The following is a 14,095-nucleotide window of genomic DNA, read 5'->3' on the forward strand; positions in this document are numbered from 1 at the left end:
AGTTTATACTTTTGCTTCATTTCTCTTTTCCAATAGAGTTGGCTTTAAAAAAATTACAAAAATCGATGTTAATAATTACCATGCAAGTAAATGAAACACTGAAAACAAACTTTTAAAGAACATACCAGGATTGTGGATACGATCCAAAAGCTTCACTGAGCGCGCGCTAACTACACCCCCAACGTGCACGAGAAATCCAGGAGGGAACGCCGTCAAGGTGAAAAACGGAAATTCCTAATGGAAAGAATGGGGGGGAAACACAACTGACCATGTGTAAAGTACAACAACGTGCTTGTTAAAAAGCCGGTCATTAAGAAAAGGAATTCTATCCCTTAACAAAAGATACCCATTATACACTACAGATGTGTTGTAAGTCATTCTCCTTGGATGGTCAGAGTTGTGCAGCCACTTTCCCACATATATCATGTTATACAGAATCCGAACACTCTTTTTATCAATTCTCAATGAGAAAAAAAACGTTCTCAGAGTTGCAGTTTGGGATATCTAAACACATTCTTCCTCTCAAGCTCCTACTCTGATTCAACCTTGCAATGAGATGGGGGGATTTGCCTGCCCCACTCCCCGCATCTACTTCTTGGTGGGGTAGATCCCCCAACACACAGACACACACACACACACACACACACACACACACACACACACACACACACACACACACACTCAGTTCCAGACTACAGGTGAAGGCTCTGAAGGCCTGGGGCAGGAGATCTAAAAGAATGTGGGACTGAGCGAGGAGGAGTGAGAGGATGAGCAGAGTAGCTTTAGGGCTACAGAGAAAGGTGAAGAGACGAGCAAATGTTAAGTTCAGGTGGGCAGAGAATTGCCTTGTGAGACTATTTACTCTCTCAACACAGGGGCAGCAGGGAAAAATGGGAGTACATAAGTGCATGGTAAAGGAAGGGGACAGGTCTGTAGATGACAGCAAGGGAGGGAATACAACTGTACGAGTTCTTTCAGGCTTCATTCTCCCTTTCTCTCTCAAGGACATCAAATTCATCAATTGACAGAAGCATGCAAGAGAGAAACGGTGCAGCAGAGAAAGGAGATTCACTGAAACAGCAGCCAGGACGACAGGGAGTTCCTGAGACTGCCCAAATATGCCTCTCACATTATACAAAGTAAAGGAAACTTAACAGCCAACTCATCTGGCTGCAATATTAATGTAGCTCACTTAACCTGAAGTCACGTATCAGTAGCCTGAGCTGTTCAGGACATAACTGAGAACTGAAAGTAAGCAGCACAGGGCTCTCAACAGTCAAAGAACTATTATCGTCCCAAGCACTCAACTGCATGTACTTCATTCGTAAGAGATCCCCACGGGCCCTATTCATACCATGACATATGGTCATTATAAATATATAATTTTAGGAACATATTCTAAAATCTATCGGTATCTTTTTTTTCTGGACCACCGCAGATTAAATGCAGCAAATAAAAGCTGGGAGATAGAGAGATACAGAATACTAATAGAAGCAGGCACCTTTGACACAGCAAGATTACTGACTGGCTGCTTAAAGCATGGAGAATACGAACTGACCAAAGCATAATTCACACAGCACAGCAACCTGGAGTCATTTAGCACAGAGGCAGACAGTCCTACACACTTCAGCAATCCACGAAGATACGGTATTAAAAAATACGTATTATTTCCACGTATTTGGAAATAAATTCATTAAAGTTTAAAAGTAATTTTTAAATTAACAAGGGCAAGAAAAACCTCAGCTATGTAAAAAAAAAAAAAAAAAAAGAGTAAAAACCCAGTCAATGGGGCAGACAGGTGTGGCACAGCTGATCAGCAGAGGAAAACGAAGAGAAGGGAGAGGACAGGAGGGGAATTTCACTTAAAAGTATTATTAAATGGTTAGTCAGAATGCCTCCTAATTTCTATCTGAAATTTTTAAGCATAAATTTAAGCATGCACAAGGTCCTGGGTTCAATCCCCAGTTACTCCTCTAAAAAAAAAATAAATTAACAAACAAACAAACAAACAAACCTAATTACCTCCCCCTTCAAAAATAAATAAAAAAGAAGAAGGTTTAAAAAAAAATCTTTTTAATGAGCAATGTACAGGTAAGCTTATGATATGAGAAACCTGAGTGTTTTACCTAATGAGTTAGAGCTTTAAGATATGTTTTCAGTTTAAAGAATACTGAAGTTTTAAAATTTCCTCAAGCTACTGAGCACTTGGCACTTAATCATTATACTGAACATTTTAAATTCTCTGGGTGAGAGACGCTGAAAATAAAATTTTTGCATGCTTAAATGGAAGGTAGTACTTCCTCCTAAAATTGAGAAATAACAGGTAAATTCACATACTGGGAAACACATGCATGTAAGATTTTACTAAGTATGAAAAAAAAATGAACCCAAGTGATTTCTCTATTCGGGATTCTTTGACTCTTCTCCCCAAATTTCAGAAGATGAGACCAAGGGACAGGAGGGAAAGCACCACTCTGACGCTGGTCACAGAAGAAGGAGGAGACTGGCTGCCCAGAGGCGGAGGCCCCCCGTGCCAAGTTCCACTCTGTCCTACAGGTCCCCATTTCATCCCGTCTGCACATGCCCTCACCTGAACACACAAAACTTAACCTAGAATAAAAACGGCCTTCTTACTCAACCAGAACTACCATCTCCAGACAGCTCTCTCAGAAGAACTACTGCCAGTTTCCCAGCTGACTGGTAAGTACCAACCATCTCCACCACCATCACCAGTGGCTCACCCTGCGCCTGTCCTGGCCACAGTATCTTGCAACTATGCTTTATAATCTTTCCCGAACCCTGAGAGGGAGGTACTATCATCTCCACATTTCAGGTGGAAGACTTAGATGAAGAGGGTGTAGATTCTTTCTGAGCAACTGACTTTAGCATCTTGCTTCTTGCCCTTTCTGGTTAAAACGCTGAGTTAAAGAACTGATTTCAACCTCTAGTCTGTTACTACACCTGATGAATTTATAGGTTCTCTTCCACCAAGAAGGACAGCTTCCTTAAGGTCAGTCCAAGCACACCCTGCTTTCAGTGTCCAGATGGGAATGCCAGGAACTGGAGAAGATATCTCCCCTGGAAACTTCTTATAGTTAGACTGTCTCACCCTGAGGAACCTAGTAAGACTTCGTATGTCGATGCTCTGACAGAAGACAAGTACATGCAGCCTACATCTATTTAAGAGCATGTGCTCAAAGATGAGCTAGTTGAAAATTCTGAGAACAAAACAGGTATTTTTTAAGCTTTAAATAGAAGTTTTCTTAGAAGATATTTAAGCAGTTTGGGTTTTTTTGAAACCAAAGATTCTTTTTATTATCCCAAGACACCAGAGCGAACGTTCCAGATATAAAACTCCATGCCAGATTCCTACCATGATTTATTACATAATTTTACCCCCACTTTCAGAAAGATCATAATTTATCAAGAGCCTACTTTACATCAATGTTTCACAAAGTGGGCTCCTAATGGGTATTTTAAATGGAATATTTCGTGTTAAAATACATTAGGGAAATACTAGGTTAAACTAAGTTAATTAGGTTTCTTTACTGAAGAAAAATATAAATCCCATGATCTAAAAAGTAACTTTACTTTGCTTATAAGTGAAAAAAGAATCATATTGGAAAACAAAGTCTATTGGCTTTACATAAAATAGTTCATAGGCAGAACCTAAATCTAAATCTTTTATCCTATTTCTCATCTCCTAATAACCTGACATCTATTACCAAGATCCTGTCAACTTATTTTTAAATGCTTTTGTGAGAGGAAAAAAACAACACATATTTTTGAGAACTGCTGCTTGAAAAACTCATGAAATAAAAGATAATAGGCAAATTAAAGTTTCTCTTTTCTATAAGAAAAAAAAAGCCATGTAATTTATTAAGAGCAGCAAGGAGTATTTTTGAAATGAAGATACAAAATGATAAGTAGGTCTTGTGTTCAACTTATTTAGTGTCCAACTTGGCAGAGTTAAGGTATATCTGAACACATCCAGCCAAAATTCTTCATACTTCTGTACAAATTTTCCCCAAAACAAAACCATACTAATGGCAGCCAAAGGTGATGGGAAAGCCAAACATGATAATGCTTTTTCTATTATATACACAGGGTGGGGAGGGAGTCTCACAAATTCAAGTAACTGCCACTGCAAGGTTCAGCAATGTAAATACATTGCCAACTCGGGTTTTACAAAGTTGGAAATGTAAACTACAGTTGTCCACACCTTTGCTGTTAGTGCCAGCCAGGATGATCTAGTAATGTGTGCCCAATGTGTTCATGTGTCCAAAATTTTAAGAATGTTTAAAAGCATATTTGAAAACACAGATTTCATCCAAACTAAAGCCAAAACAATTGCCATTGATTAGTATTGTTTTCTTTAAAAGCGAGGTGCTTTTTAAAGTTCTTAGTACACAGTGAAGTCACAGGCTCAACATACAGGCAAAATCTCATGACATCAAATGTCAAGGCAACTCAAGTTTTTCTGTTCGTGTGAATTCTAAAATGGTAATTAGATTACAAGAAATATTCCTAGTGTGAGGGACTCCACAGAATGTAAAACTGGGAGGGGGGATGCGAGAAGAGCATTCTGGTCCAAAAATACAAGTGTACACACACACCCTTACTCTTCCCCTCTTCCCCGTGTTGTCAGTCTTTCTCTATATTTGGTTTCAATGTATAGTTTGAATGCTTATGTGGGCTCTTTGAGGGCAGTGGCTGGTATGCCAGCCAGATGCAAGAGTAGCTTGAAAGGCGATTGCTGCCTGATAGGGTTTAAAACAAAGAACTGGGTATGGCTAAAGTCCCATCACTCTGCTTAGTCAGCTCTGTTCTTTCCAGCCTTGTCTACAAGGCAAACAGTGCACACAGATAATTTCAGCACCAGAAAAGAAAAGTCTAAAAAAATTACTTGCTGTTTTGTTTCTAATAACAGGATCTGAAAAACAATATTCTCAAAAGCCAGCCTCTGGAGAAGAAATCTTTGTTTTATAAAATGCATCCTTTTATAGGTATTTATGTTTCATTTTTTTTTTTTATTATTTAATGCTAGTGTAAAATGGAACATGTGAAAGAAAACTCTGTAAACGCTTATAACTTCCAAATCAGACATAATGAAAGTTATGAAACTGTGCCTTAAAATAACTGACATGACGTATAAAATCATGCACTGTATTATTAAGTAGAAAAAAAAATGAGCCTCATAGTGCTATTAAATTTAAAAAAAAAAAGGACTTTGCATTACGAAAAGAAAAAAAAGCTGGCAACATTTGTTAAGAGCTTAAATAAAACTTAAATGATCAAGATTAAAACTAGAACAGCTACCAACACATGAAATAGGCTCTCACACATCCAGAAACATACCCGCCTTCTACAGAACCTATGAGGCGATCCTCCCTTAGCAATGAAGTTTATACAAAAAAAAAAAAAAAAAGACAAAATCATCCAAAAACTTTAACTATTCATTGTTCCATTTAACATATTTAACTAAACATTAAATTTATAATAATTAAAAGATATATTCACATACTGAACAACCATATTATTTATGCTGATCTACAGAAATATGGAATCTGCATTTCTTATTGATAGGAGATTGGCCAGTGATAAAACAAATATATTAATTTTATCAAATTCAGCAAATAAATATTAATATACTAAAGAATTATTTTAATACAACACAAATAAAGTATTTTTCTAGGAAACTGTCTACTTTTCCTTTTATATAATTTCCATATAAAATTAGAAATGATTTCACCATTCAATGGATATTTCCAAATAGACTATTTCTAATATAAGACTGGAGGACAAAACAAAAATAGTTATAGAATTATTCCAGATTAAAAGTAATTATTCATAAAACAAAACTCTGATATCTTAAGTACATTTTGGATTGAAATTACAATATTATAGATACATGACCAAAACCAGTTTATGGAAATAAGTTATAAGTACATGGAAACATGATAATAAAATCACATTAACAGTGTAGGAATAAAGAATATTGAGTGACTCTTACCCTCTGTTCCAATGCTGACTGAGTCTGTTGTCTTAAAAGAGCTTTAAAGGGCCCCCCTTCTTTTCCAGCACTACCACTTCCCATTCCTACAGAACATCAGTACATAAATGACAACCAAAAAACAGCTACAGAAAGTTTAATTGCATTCATCTTCATAAATATCATGAATCAAAATCAGTTAAAACAAACCAAATATTTAAAGCATTTGTGATGGCAACATATTTTACTCTATTTATTCACAACGTTTTCTTTAAAAGCAAGATGTCAAAGTCCTACAAATCCCAGCTAGTTTTAAACTTAATTTATTCTAAAAGTTACTTGTAAAATTATGCTAAGGTAATGAATTTTTATATAATATTCCATTTTAAAAGTTCAAACTTCTAATAAAAAATAATCAATATAATATCAATTACTTGTACTGTGCTAACAATTTAAGAATACTCAAATAAATAAGAGAAACATTAAATGTTTATTTAAAAGTAAATATAGAGAAAAAGCACTAGCTGTGCTCACTTAAAATATTCTAAAATTCTCTAAAGTTAGGTAACTTTGAAACACAGTCATATCTGTTTTCTGATAACTTCCCATTCCTAAACATAACATTCATGACAACATAGTACTAATACTCATATCACAGTTCTCAACACTCATTTACAAAAATTAACATAAAATCTTTTTAAAAACTAAAAATCATGGACATATAATAGACACATCACAAATGTATACAACTATGGATGAAATAATTACATTTCCCAAGCTCTTAGATGTATTTTTTTAAAGGCTTAATTTTAAATTTCTTTCCCTACTTTGTTTTATTCTTTTGATAATATTACTAGACCAACTATGGTCAAAGAATGATAGAAAGCAGGGGACAGGTGAAAAGCCAGTACTCTATGAACTACAGCTAATTAGTTGAGTCCCACCTTTTAAAACTAAAGATACATACAGGCAGATTTACTACAATGACTTAAAAAAGGAACTAATTTACTTTTACATTTTTAGCTGTTCTTGGATAAGGAAACAAAGGTTAGCATGTGTATAGTCCCATTTTGTTCCTTAAAAATAAGAAAGAAACTTATTTTTCTTGTAGTAACCTAAATACGGTTTTTTGAGACTATACAATACTAAACACAGAAATGAAACTAAGATCTTTATATGAAGCATACTGAAAGCCATAAAATAAAATGCAATTTTGTCGAGATAAATGAAACATCAGAAAATACAGAGTAACTTGAAAATTAATGCAATGGACAGAAAAAAATGCATAATGAAAGAATTGTCACAAAAATGAGACTTAAACTGATTCAAACAGAATAATTTAATAATGTAACCATATGGTTTAGCAACATGATGATATGGGTCCAACATGAATGGAGTTGGTGTGAAGGGAAAGAAAGTAAAGCATCTAAAACAGAAACTCTAGTAATGAGAACCTAATTATTGGAAATATGCAGATCTATGTCCTCAGACATATAATTTTTAACATATAAAATAATTTTAGCAGAATATTCATAACTATCCATCAAGTAATTCTCAATTACGTCTTCATGATAATTCCAATCATTTAACTCTGTCAGTAAGAAAAATCAGAAGTACATTCTGCATAAAATACCCAACACTTGTTTATGGTATGAAATAATTAATTTTTTTCAAAGATGCTTTCAAATAAAGGGATTAAAAAGCTGACATAATGTGATCCTACCAGAAGCAGCCAGGAACAGCTCTTCACTGAAAGAAACACTTTTCCTCAGAACTGGGCTGACAAGGCTAGAAGGATGAGGGGGAAGGCTAGATTCCGAGAGGAGGAGACAGGACTTTTTAAGATGAAGGGAACCACGAGAGAGAGAGGGGGAGCTGGGACACAGGTAAATCCTAGGCCCCTGTGGGTAAGGTGCTGTGGAGGAAAGTAGCAGAGAAAAGATGCAGATTCAGAAGATGATCAGAAAATGCAGAATAAGGAAAGCAATGATGAAGCAAAACATAACAGTAAAAATGAAGTGCAAAATGCATGTACAAAGTACAGTAAGCTTATGAAGTCATTAGCAAGATCATCTATTCAACATAACATAAATAAAAGGTACAGTCTAAAACTTAACAAGATCTTTACAAACTATGCATTCATTAAAAAACTTTTAAATCACTGATAAAGAATTTTATGCCATTCTAACTACTTTTAGCTGACTTCTTAAAAACAAATTACCTGCCTTTTTTGCTGAAGAATGTGTAAGTTTAAAATGTACATTTTTTAAAGCCGGAAACTTGCTAACTCAAATATAAACACTAATTTAAAGGGGGAGGGTATGGCTCAGTGGCAGAGTGCACACTTAGCATGCAGGAGGTCCTGGGTTCAACCCCCAGTCCCTCCATTAAATAAATAAATAAATAAATAAATAAATAAATAAATAAATAAATAAATAAATAAACCTAATTACCCTCAAAATTAAAATAAATAAGTTCTACAAAAAAATAAACACTAAAGTGGCAAAAGTACAGGTCTTCAAATATTCCTAACTAAAATATATCACTTATGGGTATTTTTAATTGAATACCCATAAAAAAAATCAAATATTTGCTACCATGTTAAGCAGACAGTTGCCATTATTAAGTTCAAATAAAATATTATCATCTTTCTGTCCAGCTTCAAGATGTAATTACGCTTTTCTTTTTCCTCTAAAATTGTACATGCTCAAATCTGATCATAGTATTGTTTGCATTTAAAAAGAGTACCTAAGGGCCAAAGAAAAAAACATACGTGGCAAAAAGTCTGACCAAAAAAAGTAAAAATTAGCCTGAGTCAGGTGTCAAAACAATATCCTTATACTAGCATTCTAAAAGTTCCAATTCTACTAATTGAGTACTTGAAAAAAATATATGAAATTGTAAAGCCTTGTAAAATGTCAAAAATTAGAATCTACAGAAATAAAGTTACAGGAAATCTTTTAAAAACAAGACCCATCTGAAGGTAGGTGATAGCTTAATAAACAGAAAACCAACTTTCTCAGTTTAAGTTTTATTAACTGTATTTTTGGCTCTCCAATTTACACAGAATCAATCAATCATAAACAACTTACCTATTCTATTTAAGAGATTGAGTTTGTATGTAGGTAAATCAGAAGGCAAAGAATCATGAAACACTTGCTGAACTACAGCTTTAGAAATTTTAGATCATTCATAATTTTGCCATTTTAAATTTCCATGAGAAATAGGAACCTTCCTCAGGAGTATTCAGAAATTTTTAGGGACTCATGATAAGGCCAAAGGACTAAAACCTGCTAATATCCTATAAATATGAAATTGAGGTAGTGAATAATTATTGGCAAAACAAAATAACTTATTTAGAGGCAGCTTATAAATAAATACATAAGAACAATACCTCTATTATAAAAGAATTCTTGGAAACTAAAAATTTGAAGCTAGAAAATAAAATGCAAAAGTGTTTTCATTGATAATACAATTGACTGCCTACTTGAAAGCTAAGGGGAGAAAAGGTCTGGTTCAGTTTTCTTTAGGCTTGGCCTTTCTGGTGAATTAAAGAAAAAGCAGCAGAAAGACCAAGGAAAGACTTTCAAAACTGCGTCTACAGTAATGGCAAAGAAAAATAAAGACAAGAATACTGAAAATTGGCCTGGAATACACAAATAAACCATCAGTGGACAAAGCCTCAAAAATATTTTTAAGAAAACTTACTCTTCAATACTATCCTAAGTCTTTCTTGTTTTGACTGTCATGAATTTCAAGGCCAGACTCTCATTCTTTATTTAAAAACAAACAAAACAAAAAAACCCACTTCCTTACAATTTCAGTGGTTCAGTTTTTATGACATGAATATGGTTAAAATGTCACATTCCAAAGCATCCATTACTATCAAATGTCATATTATTTTAAGATGTTACTCATAATTATATATGTAAAAATAAGGCTATTCTTTTCAAAGAAGTAGATATTATTATCTTCTTTATGTTTTGTGACTATATTTATAAAAATAAATGTTATGATCTATAGGCCTTTTAAAAATGCCCTTTCTTTACCTTGGAACTAGCCCTGGTTCTAGAATTAGATTTCTTTTCACTGTTTTCATAAAATCTGGGGTCATTTTATAAATTGCTTGCCTAACACAAAAATAGGTTATTAAAGGTAAGTTTAAAAAATGCAAACAAGAATCAGGCAAAATGTTTTCATTAATCTGGCAAGAAATCTCTCAGACAAAAATACTATCTACAAAAATTGCAAACTATTAACTTTTAAATGTTGTTACTTTCCTATTTTTCTTAAGAATAATAATTTAGTGATTTAAATAAGCTAATTCTATTTTAAGGAGTATGAAACTAATTTGATTTTTTAATCAATTTGTATCATAAAACATTTATAAAAGTGCAGATTATCAAAATACAAATAGGAGAGGGAAAAATGATAAATTTCATACACTGAGAAATATGCAAGAATAAATAAAGCAAAAATGCTGTTTTCTAACCTAGAGAATAAGACTAGCAAAATCAAACATTTTAAATAAGAAGCTAATAGACAGATATATGTGCTCTAATATAAGCATATCAGCTGTTCTTAAGATTTTTTCATAATAAAAATCTTAGAATTAAATCCAGAAATAAAAACAATGAATTAAAAAATGCTTATACTGCATGAGGAATTGGATTACAAGCTACTAATGTCACTTTCTATTCAAATGCGTTAAGATGTTATTCCTTTTAATTTGAGCATGAAATGAAATATGTCTACATGCAAAAGTAAATCCTAGATTTCATATCTACAGTATGATTCAATCAACAAAATGTCAATCTCTGAACAAGATAACTTCTGAACTATACAAAATTTTCACATTTTAATTGTAACTGAAAACGATCAGCATTCACATTCTCTTTTAACTTGAACGCCAAAAACAGGAAGAAAGGCTTGGATGGAAAGCTAATAAGGAACAGAAACAAATCTGGGAGAAAAAAAAAAGAAAAAAAGAAAAGGTGAGTGGAAGCGCCTTACCAGTTTTGGGTGTCAAACTCAAATCTGTGTCAGAAGAAGAGGACTGTCGACTGTAGGACTTGGAAGGTGAAAAGGAATAAGTTTGGTTTTTCAGAGGGGTTGAGGGTCCTGATGAGTGAGTATTGGGGTTGGGATCTTCATTGAAGGGAATCCTGCCAGAAGAAGGTGGAAAAATATTAAGTAATCATGTGCCAAAGGACTCGACGGCGGCAGCATGATCCAAACACCAGGAAAGTATTGGGCAGGGCCAGCAGTCATTTCTTAAGAGTGGAGCTGGGTATGAGGCCAAAGACATCCAATTGCTGTTTAACCATTCATCATTCTCCAGATAAATAATTATCTGCATTGAAACAGTTAATAAGCCACATAAAAAAGGAAAAAAGCATGAAATGGCAGACCAAGGGGGTAAAAAACATTAATAAAAGAAGAAGTAAAAGAAAAGAATAAATACATGACAAAATATTTTCAAACAATGCTTTTTTAAGTTACAAAAGAAAAAATGATGACTGCAAACAGTGTGTGTAAATATTCACAATAGTTTTTATATTTGCACACACAGATATCTTTAAAAGAAAAGCATGTTTCCTTATCCTATAGCATCAAGAGTGCCACAGCTAAAAACACAGCAGAGTGGAACATGAATACAGCTACACAGAAACATTGCACTTGATGCAGAATAGTCACTTACCTGTTTTCCACAGCTCTCTTCCACAGAACAAATCAGACCCTACTGCAACAAGTTTTGTACATAAAGTAAAAAAATAAACAAATTGGAAGCTTTGGCAGCTTTCGTGTTTAGAGTCTTCCAATCAGCAATTTTGTTTCTAACCAAATGCAGAAATATCAGCAAAAAATACATACTGGAGGATGCTCCTAAAAACTCACAGAACAGATACACAAGATAGGGTTCCTGGAGGATCTGTGGAAGAGACTTTGGAAGTGGGAAGAACACTTTCACTTCCATGTAGTTAGAGCTTCTCAGAGCGGCGGCTAAACACAGGATTTCTTCGCTGCCGCTGGACTAGGAGTGAGAAAGGGAGGAAGCAAAGACTGGTGGTACCTGCCTACGCTCCCTGCCTGCCTGCCCTCTGCAGCCACTCTGCCCGTGGCCTGCCTCCCCAGCTCTTCAGTCTGAGCGGTCTCGTACCAGTATAGATGAGAGTGGGAACAGACACAGAGAAGTTCTGAGTAAGTCGTGAGCCAGTAGCAGTGTGAATTGGGCTGTTGTGAGTCGAGCGGCATCCATGGCTTGGAGGATGAACCAGCGGAGACCTGGGGGAATTTGCGGTCAAAGTGGAAGAAAAGAAAACAATACATACAACAGATAGCAAAGTCATGTTAAAATAATTTCAAAGGCGCTTTAGTTAGGGGAGAGGAATTATTATTTATTCCCTGGCATGCACAAAACAGGTTGAAATGAAAAGGAACAGCTAATTATTAATTTGTTAGGATACAGGTATCAAGGATCAGATTAATAAATTAGGATTGTGAATAAGAAAAATTGCAAGCAGATCTGTGAATGGCATTAGATTAAGAAAGACTAAGAGTTGGATTTTAGCTTGCTTTGAAATGTTTGTCATTATTTTGATCACCATAGAGCTTTCTAACCAGTATTTCAGGGAGAAAACACTCATAAAAATGAAAAGTCCAAGGTGAAGTTCTTATACTACCTTTGAAACTGAGATATCGATAATTGCCGATGTAATTAATTATATTTTTATATAAAGAAAGCTTATGTAACAGAACTGTTTCCATCTAGGATCTCAAGATAGGGGTCCTTAAGAATATAAAAAAGACAGACAGCGTCAAGAGAAAGGAGTGAACTGAATGAGTGTAAGCAGATCTGATCATTCTGTATTTCAGCACACCAAGTACAGAGCTTAGAACCAGGCTACACTGGGAACAAAACAAAGCAAAGGGGCACTGCTTTTAAAAACACACTAACTAAGCAATATGAATGACTTTTGTCTAGTTCTCTAACAATATATTATTTAAACTTAAACAAAACTTATTTAAACTACATTCTGAATTGAAATTTTGTAAGATATCAACTTAATCCGGGAAGAGACCGCAGCTATGCATGTGTAAAGATTAGACCAGACACATAGATATGTATTCATCTGTGTCATTTAAAATTTTCATGAAGAAATTTAGATAAAAGGGTTTAGTGATAGTGGATGAGGCAAAATGGTATCTCATATAATTAAGAATCCTAGACTTCATATTAGCAATTATTTCACTGTGTAATGCCTTCCCTTAAGCTCAATGAGATGAAAAGAATCATAAGTGACTGCCCTCTGAAAAACTATCATATTCCCATTTTTCAGAATTCAAGTTGAAAGGAGGTCAAGAGCACAACCTTCCCTGGCCTTTTTTTCCCCTTTTCCATTGCCCAGTGAACATTCCCAACAATCACAATTTGTCAAGATTCCAAACATGAGTTACCATTAATGGACAATAATGGTCTTTTGTAGGGTCTGTAGACTACTTTCTGAAATATCATTGCTTTTACAATAGGACAAGTGATTCTGCTTTTGTTGCTAATTTAAATTTTAAACGTATTTGATATAAATCAAATATCCATTGGTGATCAGTTTATATACAAACAATTGAGTGAGGCTTTATTTTTGCTTTTTCTTTCTCTGTTGAAGTGACTAATGGAGTTAAAAAGTCTAAGAATCAATGCTGTACAGAGGATAAATTATGGCTCAAGTCTCCTAGAAAGTACTTTTTTTTTAAAGTAGAGAATCGATAGATCATTTAAATGCACTTTCTACCATCAGGATAGTTCAACTAGGGAACACCAAAGAGACTTATACTAAACATCTAAAAGGAAAACATAAACTGATGGAGTAGAACATACCATTAATAAAAGTAAAATAAAATGAATAAAATAATATGAACATTGATAAACGGTCAAATAATGACATCAAATTAAAATCCAAGGACACTGCGGGGATCCTCACCATAATGTATTCCTGGAGTACTAATTCTTTCAGTCTCCTTTCATGAAAGGTTGCCTTACAATAAAACCCTAGTACTATTTCTAACATTAAATCCATTCAGACAGGGACATAATTCAAACTACCT

General features: G+C 34.3%; 1 protein-coding gene across 21 annotated transcripts in view; it reads right to left on the bottom strand.

The window, feature by feature from the left end:
• C2CD5 (C2 calcium dependent domain containing 5) overlaps positions 1-14,095 on the bottom strand; it is a 76,989-nt gene that overhangs the window by 46,371 nt on the left and 16,523 nt on the right. For 8 of the 21 annotated variants that reach the window (XM_074357454.1, XM_074357448.1, XM_074357453.1 and 5 more), the window contains exons 8-12: positions 11,006-11,157; positions 7,716-7,907; positions 6,014-6,099; positions 5,359-5,391; positions 126-234 (exon numbers count right to left, since the gene is read on the bottom strand). In XM_074357454.1, coding sequence (XP_074213555.1) covers positions 126-234; positions 5,359-5,391; positions 6,014-6,099; positions 7,716-7,907; positions 11,006-11,157 — 572 coding nt within the window. Of the gene's footprint in view, positions 1-125; positions 235-5,358; positions 5,392-6,013; positions 6,100-7,715; positions 7,908-11,005; positions 11,158-12,152; positions 12,248-14,095 lie in introns of those variants that run through there. The other 13 variants (XM_074357451.1, XM_074357447.1, XM_074357457.1 and 10 more) reach the window with 4 other exon arrangements.

Source organism: Camelus bactrianus, chromosome 34, assembly GCF_048773025.1.
Source record: "Camelus bactrianus isolate YW-2024 breed Bactrian camel chromosome 34, ASM4877302v1, whole genome shotgun sequence".
NCBI classification, from domain to species: Eukaryota; Metazoa; Chordata; class Mammalia; order Artiodactyla; family Camelidae; genus Camelus; species Camelus bactrianus.